Source organism: Sander lucioperca, chromosome 2 (assembly GCF_008315115.2).
Source record: "Sander lucioperca isolate FBNREF2018 chromosome 2, SLUC_FBN_1.2, whole genome shotgun sequence".
Classification (NCBI taxonomy): domain Eukaryota; kingdom Metazoa; phylum Chordata; class Actinopteri; order Perciformes; family Percidae; genus Sander; species Sander lucioperca.
The window spans coordinates 8,104,096-8,122,860 of NC_050174.1; the positions used below are offsets into that span (position 1 = coordinate 8,104,096).

At 42.1% G+C, this 18,765-nt stretch overlaps 1 protein-coding gene across 4 annotated transcripts; it reads left to right on the forward strand.

Annotated features, from left to right (window-relative positions):
• Positions 1-6,050: 6,050 nt before the first annotated feature.
• lzts3b (leucine zipper, putative tumor suppressor family member 3b) lies at positions 6,051-18,453 on the forward strand. Of its 4 annotated transcripts, none has more exons than XM_031305201.2 (8): positions 6,051-6,305; positions 9,491-10,346; positions 10,828-11,298; positions 11,379-11,546; positions 11,750-11,878; positions 12,353-12,544; positions 12,817-13,047; positions 15,301-18,453. In XM_031305201.2, the coding sequence occupies exons 2-8, from the start codon at positions 9,528-9,530 to the stop codon at positions 16,384-16,386; spliced, it is 3,096 nt and encodes a 1,031-aa protein (XP_031161061.2). In that variant the 5' UTR covers positions 6,051-6,305; positions 9,491-9,527; the 3' UTR covers positions 16,387-18,453. The 4 variants fall into 4 exon arrangements, with proteins under 4 accessions (XP_031161061.2, XP_035847581.1, XP_035847586.1 ...); XM_035991688.1 differs by having other exon boundaries at positions 6,053-6,305; positions 9,366-10,346; XM_035991693.1 differs by having other exon boundaries at positions 6,058-6,263; positions 9,366-10,346.
• The last annotated feature ends 312 nt before the right edge of the window (positions 18,454-18,765 follow it).

Genomic DNA, 18,765 nt, shown 5'->3' on the forward strand with positions numbered 1-18,765 from the left:
ACAAACACAATGAGCAGATGACAAGAGAAACAAATTGCAAAAGCAACAGGTTTAAATAATTTAAAAATAATTTAAATTGGGCTAATCATAGATATTTTCTTACATTACGTTACGTCACTATCAATATCACAGCAATTGAGCAAACATATTTCTGATGAAAAAATCAATTACAAAACCACAAAATTAAGGGGCATTCACAAGCTTTGAGGCCTTCAGACAGAGCACTTATTAAAGCATTTTTTAGTTTTCTATATACTTTACTATGCACATTACAGTAATTTGTGTGTACGTGGTTTGTATAAAACAAAAATCACATGTAGCTAGTTTTCTGTGTTCTATTTGTTTCTATCCTTAAATATTTCACTTGTCATTGGAGAGCAGCAACCATGTTGCCTGGGTTCAGCCAAGAACAAGCAATACATGTAATACTGCCAAATTACAAGAAAGTATGATCACAGATAGAACTTTTAAAAGGTACTGCAGTACAATTGTGGATTCTTCCAGCACATTATGGCTCTAAATGATCTTTTGAGTGAATTAGTTTTTTAGATGTGGGAGTGAGATGTAATCCCTTCATGTATTCATTGATTTACATGAGTGGACATCACTGTCAGACTGTGTTTAACTGAATAAATGTGTGTGTGTGTGTGTGTGTGTGTGTGTGTGTGTGTGTGTGTGTGCGTGCGTGCGTGCGTGCGTGCGTGCGTGCGTGCGTGCGTGCGTGCGTGCGTGCGTGCGTGTGTGTGTGTGTGTGTGTGTGTGTGTGTTAAAATTACTGATATAATCAATTAAAACAGCTTGTGCCTCACAGGGTTCAACAGGAAGAGAAGATAAGCCATATGAACATCACATGCCAAGATTAACTAGATATAATAGTTAATCTTGGCATGTGACATCATTAGTACTATCAGTGGCTTTAAGACTATAATGTGGTTAGCTAATAACAAAAGCTGTGACTCTGATTGCAGGAATTCTTCAAACAATAGAGACAACAACCTTTCAGAACACAGTGATACTATTAGTTCTAATGCACCACAAAAAATCAAATGACCCAAGCCATTAAATGGCTGATCCTAATACCACACCATTCATTTCATTGTATTAAAAGTCTATGTTATCTGATTTGTAACTCTTCCATCCCACAGGTTATTCAACAGCAGATAGCAGTAGAAATATACAAGGAGCCGGAGTCCAACTTAGCTGAGCTGGATGGTATAAATAATAGCGCCCCATAGTGGCCAAAGAGAGACCTGAGAGATGAAGCCATGGTCTTTCCCCACCATGCTTACAGCAGTATTGCAGCTGTGAGTCCCATTACAGGCTGCCAGGAAATACACAACACCACTGCCCCCTCATGGACAGTCAAGCAAGTAAAACATAAAAAGAGGCCTCCTCTTTAGAGATTTGCCAATTCAATAGTATATAAAGATTACATTGACCTAAAGATGAATGGGCAACTATACTGTAGAACCACACACTACCCTACACTACATAACTATAGAAAACTGGGATAGGGAGTAAGTAAATGCATCATATCAGATGATCACAAGGTACTATAAATGTCCTCTGAGATGTTGAGAAACTGAACAGAAGGAAATGCTTTGGAGTTTTGGATTTACTCTGCATGTGTGCTTTGGGCTTTGGATATTCCTATCCCATACTGCAGGGGGCACCTCACCACTTCAACCGGAAAGAACAAGGATGAGCAAAGAAAAAAAGTTAACTTCAATGTGTGTAGAGAAAGAGATAACAGGAGAGGATATAACGACCATAAAAATACAAATATTTTTTATGTAAATGCTGAAAGACAACGCAACAGTGCGATGCCCCTTTGGTGACATTTGAGTGTTTTTGCTGTCTACATTGTGGAGGCGTGTCCTAACTTGTGCCTCCTGTTTGCAGGTTACTAATTAGAGTAACTCAGCTCACCTGAGTCTGGTGTGCTGAGACTTCTTAAAAGCCCTGAACACCACACAGGTGTTTTCATTTAACCTAGCTGATTAGACCTCTTTCCAGGACTGTGTGGGTGTGTATAGACTGATTGACTGACATCTGCCTAAACCTCTTGTTAGCTTTGTTGCCCCTCTTAGGGCGGGAAAATGAGACCTTTATCATTCTTATTGGTAGAAAAGACTTGTGACCTGATAAATTCCCATCTAAGCTCCAACCCACCTTCAACCTGAGCAGAGGTCTAATCAGCCAAAATAACTTAAATCACCTCTGTCCCTCCCCTCTCTCTCCCTGCTGTCTCCACAGGCACACTAAGGTTTGGTTAGGTTATGTTTGGTGAGGCTATCCTAGGTGTGCCTTTTGCAGAGTTTATATTTTAAAACACCAACACACACTCACTCATGCACACCCTACACCACTGCCTCCACTGATTTCTACATCTCATTCTGTATATAGTTAATTTGTTCTTATTTGGTTCAATGTGGTTTAATAAAGTATTGTTTAAACATTTAACATGGTGTTGTCCCCCTCTTTTTTATGACCACCTGAGCCACGTCAATAGTAAAAAGCATAAAAAGTGAACATAAGACAATCACCAGCCACTGAGAGGTAAATCCAGAGGAGTTTATTTTTTACAGTGGAGGAGAGGTGTACTAGTGTAGTAGTTATAGTTTTGAAGCATTGTTTTGTCCTCTTGTCAATGTATGGTGGTTTAGCACATACGAAAAAATTGCCAAGAGGTGGAGAAACATCTAAACCAAGATAATTCAGAACAGCTCAGATGTTTCTGCCAAACAATAGTGATAACAATAATGATAGGAACAGGAACAAGAGGGCTGCCCACTGGATAAAAAAACATTTTGAGTAAAAGACAAAGAATCTGGTAAATCTTCAGAGTACATTGGTGTATGTGTTCAAGACAACAAGTATTACTCTGGAGAAAACAAAACAAAGTACATATAAAGGAAAAAAAGGAGATGAGAAAGGAAACTGCTGTCTAACAAAAGGTCAGGTCAGAGAAATAATTCATAGGGCATAAAGAGAGAATAGGAGGCATTGAGGAAATGCAAAGCAGACAAGCAGTCACAACGTGCAACACAACCCAACTGAGGACGGACACTAGTGATGGGCAAATGAAGCTTTGGTGAAGCACTGAACCACTTAGAACAATCGTTTTGAAAATGGGTTCATTACTCGAAGCTTTAGTAACAGCGACCTCGCCTGGTGAAGTGCCAAGGCTGCATCTAAATTATTCCAGCAAGATAGTTGACAAGAGGCTTTAGACTTTAGACTAGTGACCTAGTGACACACACAGACACACAGACACACACACACACACACACACACACACACACACACATACACATACACACAGACACACACACACACACACACACACACACAGTGCACATGTATACTAAGAATGGGATATCATTCTTTTGACAAATAAAGATTGATGAATGTGTGTATTGTGTTATTGGGTACTGGGGAGAAAGTGCTTGGGAAACAGAAGATTTGCTGGGAAAACATGGCACAAGTTGGGTGTGCTTGTCTAACTATGGCCAGGGGGTTTGTGGGATAGGGAACACTCAAAGATTTTTTTTATTAAGGAACATTATTTTTTCCACACTTTTTGGACTGAGCCTGTTTCTTTTTCTGCTCACAACCTCTCCACATTTAGAGAAAATTCGTTCAGAGGGAACGGATGACGCCAGCTGACGATTTTATCCAAAGCATTACATATACGTTATCGGGAGCGATCAGAATAAAGTTTTCCCACGTCAGAACGACCTCTCTTTCTAGATGCTTCCATAGTAGGTTAATGAAAATAAATCGATACAAACAAACTAATGCTTGTCACTGTAGAGGCTACTACGAACCAAACGCAATGTTGTGCATTAAAGTTATTATGCTTTGAGCGCGCTACAATTCAGACTCGGAACGAGGCGCGGCCAGTTGCAGTGCAGTAGCTGACTGGTCCGCGTGTGGCGGTGGTGCTGCAGACCACTCAGCTGATTCTGATCTTTCCTGTACCAAAGCAACCTTCGGAGCAGTGGTTCAAAGGGAATTGTAGTTAATGGTTTGAAGCACGTATTGGAGCTTCAGCTGCCATCACTAACGGACACATCTGTTACAGACCGCTGAAGAAGTCTTTTCAAATTAAGAGCAGAGGGATCTTTCCTTTTTAACACAAAACCAGGACAACCTGCCTAATTCAGTTTATTTCATACCTGACTGGCAGAACCGAGCAAGTCGCCCTGGGCAAAGCCAAATCACACATCCACAATGTCACCTGCGGTGTCCCTCAGGGCTCTGTGCTGGGCCCCACCCTTTTCTCCATCTACATGCTCCCCCTTGGCTAAGTAATTAGCAGTGGTATATCATTCCACTGTCATGCTGATGACACACAGCTTTACCTCAGGACAACCCCCACTTTCTCTGCTCCCCTGCCAACATCCACACTGACTACCTGCCTAGAGGAGATAGAGGCGTGGATGAAGCTCAACTTTCTTCAGCTAAATAGTTCCAAAACAGAAGCCATCTTAGTTGGCACACCACATCAGCTCCGGCTTTCCACCATCAACAGTATCACTTTCTCTGGCCAAAACATCTCCCTTTCCACATCTGTCACCAACTTGGGTGTTAAAATGGACCCTCAACTCACCTTTGACACCCACATCAAACACCTCTGTAAGACATCATTCTACCACCTTAAGAACATTGCCAAACTGCGTCCAACACTCACCCTGGCAGATGCAGAGAAGCTTGTCCATGCCTTTGTCTCCTCCAGGCTGGACTACTGTAATGCACTCCTCATTGGGATCTCTGGCAAGAGCATCCAGAGGTTACAATACTTCCAGAACAGCGCTGCCAGTATCCTGATGAGGGTGCGCAAGCACGATCACATCACCCCCATCCTGAAATCTCTTCACTGGCTCCCTATCCCACTCAGAATAGAATATAAGGTATCCCTCCTCACCCACCAGTGCCTTCATGGACATGCCCCCCTTTACCTACAGGAACTCCTCACCCGCCAGACCTCCTCACGCACCCTCCGGTCTGCATCCACAAACACCCTCCAAGCCCCCAGAACCAAGCTCTGCAAGATGGGTGATAGGGCCTTTTCATCTGCTGCTCTGAGGCTGTGGAACACCCTCCCTGATAACCTAAGGGCCCCACAATCTATGGATGTTTTTAAACGAAACCTCAAAACATATCTTTTCAAGAAAGCTTTTTACTAAATGGATTTTATAGGTTTTCCTCTTAACTATTTTTATTAACCTTGATATTGATATTTTTTTAGTAAATTGCATTATTTATGCTCTGTAGCACTTTGAGATTGCTGAAATGTAAAGTGCAATACAAATAAAATGTATTATTATTATTATTATTATTATTATTATTATTATTATTATTATTATTATTAATGAGTTACTGTGTGAGCACAAGCAAGTCAGTGATTGGACTGAGCAATCACATAAAATAAAGAATTTTAGTTATGACATACCAATTCAAATAATTTTATTTTATAATATATAATAGTAGACTATAACAATCACAGGGGACATGTACTTTTACCGTAAGTACATTTTCAATTTCAATTTGTCAAGTAAGATTTTCAATACAGGACTTTTACTTGTAATAGAGTATTTTTTACAGTGTGATATTAGTAATTTTACTTAAGTAAAAGATACTTCCTCCACCACATGATTGACCCCAAACTGAGATGCCAAGAAATACTCAAACAGCAACAACAACATACACAACAACAAACACAATAATAATAATTATAATAATAATAATATTAGTAAGGCTACTTATTTATTAATATGCTGCAGGCTTATAATTAGAACAATCATTTGCCTGGTGATGCATCCAGCTACTCTATCAATCCTATCACTACTGTTTCCATTCAACGTCTCATCCATCCATCCATCCTTCCATCCATCCACCTCCATCCATCCATCCATCCATCCATCCACCCATCCATCCAGGGGACTGTTTATGACTCTATAGGCTTTTCCCGAAGGAGAGCACTGGAAGAATGCCAAAAGGGGGCGTTTGTAACATGCAGCCGGAGGGGCGGGACCAGAGGTGGGTGTGTGTCTCTCAGCTGATGCGCGTATCAACCGACCGACTCCATCATCAGCATCCGACGCTGACAGCGGTCGAAGACAGCATCCTTAATATTACCGACCCACGGTTACATCGCAGAATAATTCAGAGCCAGGCCGACCGGGACTGACGTTGCTGTCTTGTGACAATATTATTTATTGAGGCTGCCATCTTAAAAACCGCCGAGCTGCAAAATAGTGAGTAGCCTTTGATGATGGACCGCCAGGATGCTACAATCGGTAAATCAAAGCTACTCTAGTCAATGTCAATGACGCTGTGTATTTTAATTTGGATGTATTTCTTGATTCAGTGAGGGTCGTGCGTTTGTTTCTTGTCATGGGGCCTAGCCAGTAATTGTTTGGGAGCGCAGTCGATTCAGGGCTTGATGCGGATGCCGCTAAAGCCGCCCTTGCCGCCCAGGGATGCAGAGAAAAAGGGAGAGAGGGGGAGTCGTGAGGGGAGGGGATTGAGGCAGAGCAGCAGATAGATAGGCAGTGTATTTTACTACTACTACTATTCACCCAAGTGGAAGTAAAACGCTAGTAAATGGGCTGAGAAAGGGAGGTGCACAGGCATGACTGCGTCTCTATCTATCTACAGTAAGCATCTATCTATCTATCTATCTATCTATCTATCTATCTATCTATCTATCTATCTATCTATAGCGAGGGTATATATGCCACTGTATGATTTTGGTGATGTGAATGTTCATATGTGAGCAAGCTCTTTAATACTTAATGTTGTTGATGGCATATAAACACAATAGCCTAAATATACAAACATATTTATTTTTGCAAGCATACAGTTTTCTTATCCCCCACATGCATATGTGTGTATACCCCACTCAGTTGCCAGCTAATCAGGTACACCTATCCAAAACTAATGTGGTCTAATATAACATTCCTGCAATAAATCCTACCTTCGTGAAATTTTGTTTTAGTTGTCATATTGGAGGCTGCAGTTTGTGGTGATGTTGAATTGCATTCTGTTACACTGAGAGCTGTATCTCAGTATTTGTGGACATTTGTGACGTGTAACAAAGGTCCCCAGCTGGACTCAAATGGATGGATGCTACCGTTATCTGGTCAGCATCCTAAACACCAGGACGCCCAGAGAGGTGTTTCTAAAATATAGTCTACTCTCGCTGATATAAATGGGACACTGGACAGAATACTGGAAACATCTCTCAGTATAATGCAATACATTTTAACTACACTGCAAATTACAGCCTCTGAATATACACTTAGCTGCCAGTTTATTAAGTACACCAAGCTAAAAATACAACAGCCATGGAATGAATCCTTTGTTGAAACTGTTATAGAAGTGTTGACTCAACCTAATGGTCATTTTGGAGGCTGCAGTTGTTGGTGCTGTTGAATTGTATTCCATTATCCTGAGAGGTTTTTAATATTTTGTCCACCCCATTTATATCAATAAGGGTAGACCAGATATTAGAAACACCGCTCTCTATAACCAGTTCCAGATAAACCTGCTAGAAGCCCTTTGAGCCTCCTACACATTCCCCCCAACCCATTCTGCCCAGAGCCCCAGAAACCAACCAGTATACTTAAACTGTCAGTTAGCTTGTGATTATTTGATTAAACACAAATTTGCAAACTATCAACTGAGAGTATAATAAATAGTAAATGTATTATTAGTAGATTTTGATACAGGACCGCAATACAATCCAATACAATTCAACAGCACCACAAACTACAACCCTACAAAGTGACTGTACAGTTGAATCATCACCTCTTTAGAAGAGTTTCAACAAAAGAAATTACATTATAACCTTCATAAAGGTAGGATTTATTGCAGGACTGTTGTATTAGATGGCATTAATTTTAGTTAGGTGTACCTAATAAACTGGCAACTTAGTGTGTACTCAGACGGTGGACACAGGAATACCTGTAGACTGCAGCCTCATGCAAACTAATATAACAGCCATGCAATAAATCAGTCTTTTGAGTAGTTTATAATGTTGAGATGTTGATATTGAGACTGTGTTAGGGAGATGTTGACAAAGCTGTCAGGCCATAGTTTGTGTTATTTTTTGTGTTGGATTGTACTGCACTTTATTGTAAGGTGTTCCAGTTATTTTTTAAAGCAATCCAACCAATGACTACAGTTTAAAAAGTTACCATAGACTTAAATAGACCTTGTAAACTACCTTAAAAACATATACATTGAATATTTTCTAGTTTGTTGTAACAGAAATGCTTTACGGTCATGTCCATATTCTGTCACCTTCATTAAATGTGCAAGTCCAGTTTGTGGCAATAGAAGGGTTACTTCTTCAATCATTTTCTACATATTGGTTGTTAATAGGGTAAGAAGAATAAAAAAATATATTTGAATGAAAACAATGTTGATTTAGCAATTATTATTATTATTATTATTATTACTAGAAGTGGGGTCTATTGAGACCCTAAACAATAAGGAAGTAAAGCAACAGCTATCTTACACAGATTGAACAAAAACATTGAACATTATAAGCTTCACAAAAAAAATATTTATCGCAGGGCTGTTTTTTTCTATTGTATTAAACTGTTTTACACAGGTGTTCCTGTATTTGCACCCACACACACAAAAAAAAACCCTCCTCCAGTTCAATGATGCTAATGGACACAAAATCCAGTGTGATTTCTGTTTTGCGATGGATTGGTGTGAGTGACATCTTCAACCAGCATCTTTTAACCTACAGTATACACACAAACAAAATCAATCAAAAATAACTCACTCTTACCCACAAAGTCGTAGAGATGGGGACTCGAGTTTGAGACATAGACTCGAGTCGCACTTAAGTTGCACACACAATGACTTCAGACTTGACTTGAGACTCGTCCTCAAAAGACTTCAGACTGGACTCGGACTCGAGATGTGGGACTTGTAATAATAATAAAACTTTATACCACAAAGCCCAAACAAAAGAAGCATTGAATGCAAACTATTTGGCCTGTAGTTTAAAGACTCCAGACTTGACTTGGACTCTAGCTCAGAGACTTGTGAGCATCTCTGCAAAGTGTATACATACCAGATGCCATAAACAGAATAGCACTGTGATTTTATCACTAAACTGGAGGACAGGTCTTATTATAACGCGTTTTACTATTTATACCCTCACTATACGCCTAACTGTCAGACTTATCTATCAGACCCATTTCATTTTTATCATGGTGGGAGGACCACGCTGCCCCTGTATGTAGGTTGGAATCTATTCTGCATTAGCTATTATTGTATAACTAGTCATTATGCAATTATAATTTTGTATAACCTTTCGTTTTTCTGTGTTCCTCTAGTGTGTGTGCCCCCACTACCTGCATTAGGTTGTGATGACCCACACTACTTCCAAATGTATCTGTGACCCTCCCCAATCCTGACTCCTAATCTCTAATCCCTGACCTTTGACCCCCACTATGGGCAGTGTTGGCAGTGGGGTGGCAGGAGAGCAGGAGTTTGCCATGAAGTCTGTGGGTACAAGGACCACCCTGCCAAGAGCCCCTCCTCTCTCTCGCCGTTGCCCTGCCGACCGCAGCTGCAGCGCAGAGCGATTGCCCCGCGCTCCGGCGACTATATCTGACGGGACGGCTTCTAGTGATGAACGAGGGAGTGTTAGCATTGCGACTGGGACCTGTACCGGGACTGACCGGCCCACCGAAACAGCCTCCTCCACCAACACTGAATGTACCATGACAGCCCCATCCAACAACAACCAGTTGGAGTGTGGCAACGGAGCAGGCAGGCGGGAGAGGGAGTGGGAGCGGGAGCGGGAGAGGGAGAGGCAGCGTGAAAGGGGGAGAGACAGGGACCGGGACCGAGACTGGGACAGAGAAAGGTTAGAGAGGGAGCGAGAGAGGGAGAGGAACCGGGAAAGGGAGCGAGAACGAGTGGAGAGGGAGAGACTGGAGCGAGAGAGGGAGCGGGAGAGGGAGAGAGCCAGAGAGAGGGAAAGAGAGAGAATCGAGAGGGAGAAGATAGAAAGAGAGAGGGAGCGAGAGAGGGAAAGGGAGCGAGAGAGGGAAAGAGAGAGGCTGGAGAACGAAAGGTTGGAAAGAGATAGAGAGAGGGAAATGCAGGCTGCAGGTTTAGATGTTTGTGGGAACATTGTGGGACGAGGAGCAAATGAGAAGAACAGCGTTGGCATGAACCAACACCAACACCAACACCAGCACAGAGAGATGGCAGCCACCAGAGCTGACAGTGAGAACAATCCAGGCAGCCATAACCCTCCAAACCACAACCCGCCTAAGATCCTGCCAGTGTCGGGGAAACTGGAGCAGGTACTTTAGGATTTAGGACAATGGTTCCCAACCTGGGGGTCAGCACCCTCAAAGTGGGTTGTAATATGAATCTTAAGGGGTCACAAGATGATTATAACTTTAACCACTTTATTTGACTATCTAAGAATGCTGAAGCTAACTAGAACTGGTTAGAAAGGAATTGCCTCATGGCCAGTCTAGATAGGAGGAATGATTATAGCCACCAGTAGCACTTCATAGACATGTTATTATGTTATATTGTTAAGATCTAAAACCCACCCTTTAAAAACATGATTTATTCCATCTGGCATAAACCTGTTTGTCAGAATTAAATAAACCAAATGCATCTCAAGCAGTTCCAAATATATCATAATATGTATGCTGCATGTCATAATGGTGAATTTTATCATTGAAACTTTTACTACAGGGTACTTTTGTCTGTGAGCTGCATTAATAATCTCTTGTTTCTCTTACTATCTTCCTTCCTCCATCTCTCTCATAGGCGATGCAGAACAACTCAGGCCTTGTTCGTCCCTCTGCCTTCAAGCCGGTGGTTCCCAAGAGCTTCCACTCCATGCAGAACTTGGTGGGCCAGACAGGAGGGGCTGGGAGCGAGGGCAAGACTGAGGCAAGGAGTGAAGGGTTCAGTGAGAGCAGAGGAGGCAGGAGAGTCAGGGATGGAGCAGGAGGAGAATCAGGAGAGGTCCCAGAGGCCCTGCTCCTGGACCAGGACAGCCCAGTGAGGGTCAGCAGAACTGAGGGCGGGGGAAATGGTAATGAAGTGGTTCAGGGAGGGATGTCTGACTCAGGGAGGAACTCCCTGACCAGCCTGCCCACTTACACAGGCTCAGGGTCCGGTTGTGGGCCTCCAGCAGTCCTGGGGCCTCTCAGTGCTTCCACCAGCCACATCAACAGGTTGGGCATGGTTGGGGCAGCTGCAGGCCTTGAAAAACTGGAAAAGCCTGGCTACCAGGTAAGGCTATCCTCCATACTCACTTAATGCACCTGGCTGTTGTCATCCTTAATGCATCGTGATGTGGTTCTTTCCTCCAGAACGGGCTCAGCGCCTCAGACAGCGGCCGGTCCTCTTCAGGAAAGAGCTCCTCGTCCTATCAGAGGCTGAGCCACCTGAGCGATGCCCCAGCACCTCTACGCCCCTCCCCCTCCTCTGATGACATCATCCAGGACCTTGAGGACCGCTTGTGGGAGAAAGAGCAAGAGGTCAGAGGCCACTCAGAAATGTCTGATGTTCAGTTGTTTTGCACTTAACGGACTCTCCATTAAAAAGAAGGATATTTGCCAGCATTGAAAGGATCAGTTCTGATCTTAAGTTGTTTATTTGATTGTCCCACATTTTGTTTGTTCTTCTACTTTTACAATCTAAATGGCTGCTCTGTGGCCGGATTCCTCTTCTTCTCTACCAGGTGCAGCATATGCGCAGAAACCTGGACCAAAGCGAGGCAGCAATCATTCAGGTGTTTGAGGAGAAGCAACGTGTCTGGGAGCGGCAGATGGATGAGCTGAGACAGAACTACGCCTCGCGCCTGCAGCAGGTGAACTCACTATATTTCTATCCTCGGGATGTCACTGCACTTTATTTTTCTTTACTCACATCTTGAGTCAAAATGGAAGAAGTGCAGAATGAAGCATGTGGTCAAAATCTGGGGGCAGATCCACAACAGCTAATGTGAGAAAAAAGTGTTTTAAAAGACATTTGATGTTTTTGTCACATCTACACACTTGTTTTATATTTCTTTGGAGGAAGCCGCCTCTTGCTACATAGTAGGTGGAATCTCTCCAAGGTATGTAATGGTTCATTTTGGAATCGAGATACGGGTATATGCTGGGAAAATGCAGCACAATCTGAAAGAAATTTAGAACAAATCTGTCGCTGAGATACAACACTTAACGGGTCATGGCTTTAAGTACCAGAATGATTTATTGCAGGATCTGTACATACTGTATATGTTCCACATATATATGTATAGCGTTACAACTTACACTGTATATGAACATTTTGTCTTCAGGTTACCCGTCGTGCTCAGCGCTCCCAGACTGCCCTGCAGGCCCAGATAAGCCGTCTGTCCCAGGACAAGAGGAGACTACAGGAGGAGATGGCGGCTCTGTTGGCCCAGAGAGAGGAGCTGGAGAGAAAGTGTCTGGATTACAGGAAGGAGCAGGCTGACATCTTGCCTCGTCTAGAGGAGACCAAGTGGGAGGTGAGATATGAGTATATGACTTGGTGCGCTTGACTAGTTCAGTAAAATGTTATCAGGGTTACATCATGGTAGACTGAGCAGTGGAGCACTGATTATAAGGGTGTGTGTGTGTGTGTGTGTGTGTGTGTGTGAGTGAGAAGCTGCCTATGTCTGTAAGTATGTGTGTACAAGCAACCCACTTATATGCAATGTGATAGGGAGTATATTTACCACAGTACTTAAACACTAAAAAAATATATCACTCACCCACTCACGCATTCTTTATGTGGCAGGTGTGTCAGAAGGCAGGAGAGATCTCCCTGCTGAAGCAGCAGCTGAGGGAGAGTCAGGCTGAAGTGACCCAGCGAGCTGGAGAGATGGTGGCCCTGAGAGGCCAGCTGAAGGAGCTCAATGCCCAGCTGAGGGAGCGGGAAGAGACCATGCTGGGCCTAAAGGACTCCTATAGCTCCAAGAGTCTGGAGCTGGAGAAGTGTGAGGGAGAGCTGAGGAGGACTCTGTCAGAGGTGGGTTTTCAAGTACACCTTAATTAATACTCAACGGGCTTTAACACTGAGGATTATAAATAACAGAGAAAAAAAACAAACAGATGAATCATTTCAGTAGTTAACAATCCATCAAAACTGTCTCCAAACGTGGCCGGGTTGGGTCAGTGGGTAGATCAGGTGCACATATACTTAGAGGTTTATGTCTTGACGCAGAGGTCCAGGGTTCGAATCCGACCTGTGACGATTTCCTGCATGTCTTCCCCCTCTCTCCCCTTTCTCACCTAGCTGTCCTGTCAATTAAAGGCAGAAAAGCCCACAAAAAAAAAAAAAATTTAATACGGAGCACTTAAAATCACCTTTAAGTGTGTCTGATAAATCCCAGTCACTGTAAAAATGTAAGATATGATGGTAATTTGTGTATAAAAGTTTAGAAGTGAACAAAAACCAGTGCCAGCCCAGGCTCTGAAAACATGAGCTCCGGTATGTTTGCGTATAATTTAAAGCAAATGGTAAATAGCAAGAGAAGAAGAGTGGAGACAAAGAAATACTGTAGGATCTTTTTTTGTCCCAATTTTATGTGCACAGATTAATAACAAGCCCTGTTTCTATACAGAAAGCTAAGATACACCCCATTTTGGTAAAGATATCTAAGTAGGTAAATTTGTCAGCATGAATATTTGAGTCAGTCTTATCATTATTTCATCATTGGGAACACCAAGGGCACTGTCAAGGATTGCATTTTTTTTCTTTTTGGCTGTGTGCAACATACATTTACACATATGTGCTTTTATCAACAGTCAGCCAAATCTGATGCTAATAGGTGCCTTTTCAAATAATATTAAATAAAAATAAAATAATATTAAAGCCCAATAGTTTGTCACAGTATCTGGTTGGGAAATCTGATCTGAGTCATCAACACAGAATTGTATATTAGTAATATTTATGGACAATACATCATTCTTACTATATGATGACCAGAATCTCCCTCAGCTATGTTTAAAATCGATGGTCATATATCATCCAAAAATGCATGAAATTTACTACAAGGTGTAGGATGGAAGGCTCACATTATTCTTGGGCTATGATAAAAATGTTGTGTGAATGAAATGTAGTTTGCGACAAGTGAAATTGCAGGATTGGGATGCTTACTACTAAATCTAGATTGTTGAGTGTTTAAATCCTACAAATCCTTTGGAGAGATTCCGAAAACCTGGCGAGGATTCTAGGACAAATTGGAGATTGGGCAACATTATATATTACATCTGCAGCAATTTTTTCCTTTGTGCTGTATGAGCTCATAAGCAGCTCACACACATATAATATGAACTGTATATGATGTGTATTGCATTACTAAAGAGGAAGTTTAAGAGCAATATTCATCTCTTTTTAAGTACAATTTATGTATTTATCACAAGCTCTTACCTAGGGCAACTTACAATTCCTCATTCCTCAAGCATCATCAAAAAAAGTATCCACATGATTCACAGACCCATGACTTACGCTCATAAACAAGTTTAAATATAATACTTTTTTTTGTGTGGCATTTTACGCTTTTATTGTTGATAGGAAAGCTTAAATTTGAAAGGGTAGGGAGAAGAGGGATGACATGCAGCAAAGGGCCACAGGTCAGAACCGAACCCGCAGCCGCTGCATATGGGCGTGTGCTCTACCAGGTGAGCTACCCAGGCGCCCTAAATATAAAATTTTAATATAAAATGATGCCAGACAATAGCTTTAATGTGCTAATTGCCTGGAGTATAAGGATTGCTCTCCCACTATTCATCAAGGCCCACTACTGTTTCTGTCCGTATTATAGTCTGACCTGATTCAACTGACTGGTCCAACAGATGACAATACAATCATCCATTATTGTTGCTATCAGCCGTAAAATTTTGAAATGTTAAGCATATGTGCATACATATGCATGTATGTACAATGAACACAGCTGGATGTGTTTTAATGGCTGTGTTAATGTTTTTTACACATTATCTGTATTCATTTATTTTAATTTTATTTATAGAGGACAACGCAAAAATAACCAACATTTCTGTAAATGTGCCAGTGTTAGCCAGATGGCTAATTTTTAACTGTATATAACTATGCACACTATTTATTCTTATTATGCTTTCATGTCCTTGTGTGTTATTGTGCACTTTACAAATCCTGACTTGATTTTACTTTACATTACATCACTTTTTACATCATTTGACAACCAAACACTACATTTTTAACTAAATTATATTTTCCTGTGATATATTTTCCTTTCTACAGGTGTCCATCCTTAGAGAGAAGCTGGGTGTATTTGAGGCAGAGGTGCTTAGTTTAAAGCGGGCTCTGAGTGAAGTGAGCAGAGGAGCAGAAGTTGTTGTGAGCCCTAACTTAGCTGCTGCAGGACTGTTGCCACCCTGGGGAATTGTCCACTGTCCACGTAACCCCACTGAGTCCTCAGCCAACTCTCTCACCCCCACATCTGACACCCTGCTGAGTCTTCAGAGTGATGAAGCCAAAGCCCAAAGGCAAGAAGCTCAGAGACAGGAGAGGCAGCAACGCGAAGAAGCTCAATGGCGTGACGTGCAGCAGCGACAAGATGCCCACATGCAGCAGGACATCCGAATGCGCCAGGATGCCCAAATCCGACCAGAGGCCCAACTCCGCCAGGAGGCCCAGCTTCGGCAGGAGGCTCATTTCCGCCATGAAGCCCAACTACGCCAAGAAGCACAGCTACGCCAAGAGGTGCAGCTCCGTCAGGAGGCACAGCTCTGCCATGAGGCTCAAATGCGCCAAGAGGCCCAGCTACGTCACGAGGCCCAACTCTGCCAGGAGGTGCAACTGCGTCAGGATGGCCACCAGCCACAGCGTGGCCAGGAGGGCCACTGGGACGAGGCAGGGGAGCTGCGCAGGCAACTAGAGCAGCTGCAGGCCACATTGCGCCTGGAGCGGCAGCAACGGGAACGTCAGGCCCTCAACTTCGACCAAGAGCGACACACCTGGCAGGATGAGAAGGAGCGGGTTTTGAAATACCAGGCCCAGCTGCAGCTCAGCTATGTGGAAACGTTACAGAAGAACCAAGCTTTGGAAAAACGTATGAGCCAGTTGGGAGCCAAACCAAACACAACGTCCACCACCACCACTATTACCACTACTACAACCACCTCGCCCACCTCTTCCAATTCTTCACCTCCACCACCAGCCCTCTCACCTCTGCCTCCTCAGCCCCCACCCTCTCTCTCTGGCCCCATCGCCCTCACCATCTCCCCACCTTGTGAAGACCAGAAGGGCCCTCCTTCTCTCCACCAGCTTGCCAATCCCTGGGCAGGACCCTCACGCCTGGAGAGGATAGAGTCCACTGAGATATAGAGACAACTCCATCACAAATTGTCCAGTTTAATACTCTCACGGTGACAAGGCCTCTCACACCTCAACTACTTCAGCATACAGTTGAAAAACATTTCAGTCTACAATGGAATATATCAGTACAGTCTGACATACTTTTCAAAGCAACTTAAGACACTAAACAGCAACAAAGGCCGACTGCAGAATCCAACATTATCAGTAACAGGCAGATCATCTGAACAGGAAGTTGAACTTCACTCAACCTCCGAAGCAGCCTTCCTCTCACTAGTTGCACACCAATACATCCTACCTACGTAATCAGTGTCCATGAGAAGTGTGCCACACTGATGGATAGTGATAAGCAAAATGTTAAATGACAATGTTTAGATGACAGCACTAATTCGGGGGTCATTTAATGCCCATGCTAGAACAGGACCAAGACAATCAGGGATATTGTCAGAAATTAATAACAAGAATATTATGCGGTATTTATTCATTGTATGTCTGTGTCACTGGTAATGTAAAAGTAGAAATAGTGGTCAGAGTGTGTGATGTTAACTTGCATTTTTGGCCAGAGAGCGCCTTACTCCATTCTTTCCAGCATGTATACGAGAATAACTTATGCTGGGAACAGATTTTCTTTGAGTGTGATTTTTATTTTCAGTGCTTTAATTATAATATCAGCAAACCAGTTACACAACATTATTACACATGGCTGGACTATTTCATTTAAATCCCAGCAGATATCAACATCAAAAGTCACACAGACTGATTCTTGATTCAGTTTTCAAGTCATTTTATGCACAGGGTCCAACATGCATGACCCATTTGAACACATCATTAAGACCACCAGAGTTTATATTTTCTACAAATTGAATTAAATAGATATGTTTAGCAGATAATCAACCCCAACTGAATATAAAATATGTTTTAAGACGTGGGAGAACCTGGTTCGCCTTTATTGCAGATTGTCTGCGGTGACTAAAAAACAAACACTAGAGGTCATTAGAGAGTTTTCACAGTGCTCCCAACTCAGATTTATTCTCCTGGACTGCAAGGAGAATGTGAAAGGAAGCCCACAATTTGAATTTGGTTATTATGATAATTGTGTGGTTTACTATGGGCATTTACAGCCAAGAAATCTGAGAAATCAGTCAGTATCCCCAAAGGAAAAAATACAATTTATAGAATGTATGATATACTAAAAAGAAATACTTATAATAGTTAAGATTGTAAATGTGTGTGTGTGTGTGTGTGTGTGTGTGTGTGTGTGTGTGTGTGTGTGTGTGTGTGTGTGTGTGTGTGTGTGTGTGTGTGTGTCTACAAGCTTCAGTTTATGAGATTGAGGATAGAGGGACTAGTGGCAATACAGCAAGTGAAGATATATTAAAAGCAAAGGGATTTTTGGGGGGGCTTTAAGTACAGTAAGATGTACATCAAAGCTTCATACAAGGGCAGTGAGACTGAAAATTCAAACTGAAGGACGCTGTATATCCTAGAAAACTACTTTCTTCTGTATAGTTCATTTAGACAAAGCAGGGGAGAAGGAAGTAAAAAAATTCAGAAAAATGAAAAGTCTGCCTCTTTAAAGGGAGCATTCAGGCTAACTGCACTATGTAGTGTCCTACACACAAGTTATGATGTACAGTAGACTCAGATGTGAATATCATGGCTTTTATATGTGTTGTTTATGCCAGCATACAAAGATGTTGCTCAAGAATATTAACTTATCTCTTAGGTATTACATAGTATTATCATCTTTATTACTGTTATTATATTATGGTGAACTGACAGAGAAAATATGTGCCATTTGAGCTTTCCTTTATGTTTTTTTTTAACTGTGTAGATAGCCTATTGGCCTACCATAATGGTGCAATCATAGCAACCCTGTCCAAAAATGATGTTCCTTTTGTTGTAGGTGATAAATGTAGTTACAGTATTGCATTGTTTAGAGAACAAAATGCTACCGATTTTATACATGTTTCAAATGTATCGTTTGCATTTATGTTACTAGTACTGTTCTGGCTTGATTAAAACCACCCCTTTGTTAAAACTCAGCAGAACTAATAAAGATATGTGAATAATTCAGCACTTCTTGTTATTGAGCAAATAATTTGTTCTGTGGTTAAGACTAAACTAGAGTTTTTTGAAAAGCAGCTTTGAAAAGATTGACCAGAGGAAATATTTGAGTCCAAATATTGGAATACATAATTATTATAGGCACATATCTTTTATCACAGTGGTTCCCAACCTGGGGCTCAGGACTCCCTTAAGGAATAATTGTCAGTGGCCATGAGACGATTAGTCCTGCTTTGCCAGATCTTCCTCCTCAGTGCTGCGGCGGGTCTATGAGACAATTGACAAGATGAAAGAAGAAAAAGATTAGCACCAGTAGTAATAGTG

What these genes read in the sequence shown, in the direction of transcription:
- lzts3b (XM_035991688.1), top strand. Translation starts at nt 9,483, where the DNA reads ATGGGCAGTGTTGGCAGTGGGGTGGCAGGAGAGCAGGAGTTTGCCATG. An exon ending in TGTGGGAGAAAGAGCAAGAG is followed by an intron (nt 11,547 to 11,749) that starts GTCAGAGGCCAC and finishes CTTCTCTACCAG; the next exon opens with GTGCAGCATATGCGCAGAAA. An exon ending in TGAGGAGGACTCTGTCAGAG is followed by an intron (nt 13,048 to 15,300) that starts GTGGGTTTTCAA and finishes TCCTTTCTACAG; the next exon opens with GTGTCCATCCTTAGAGAGAA.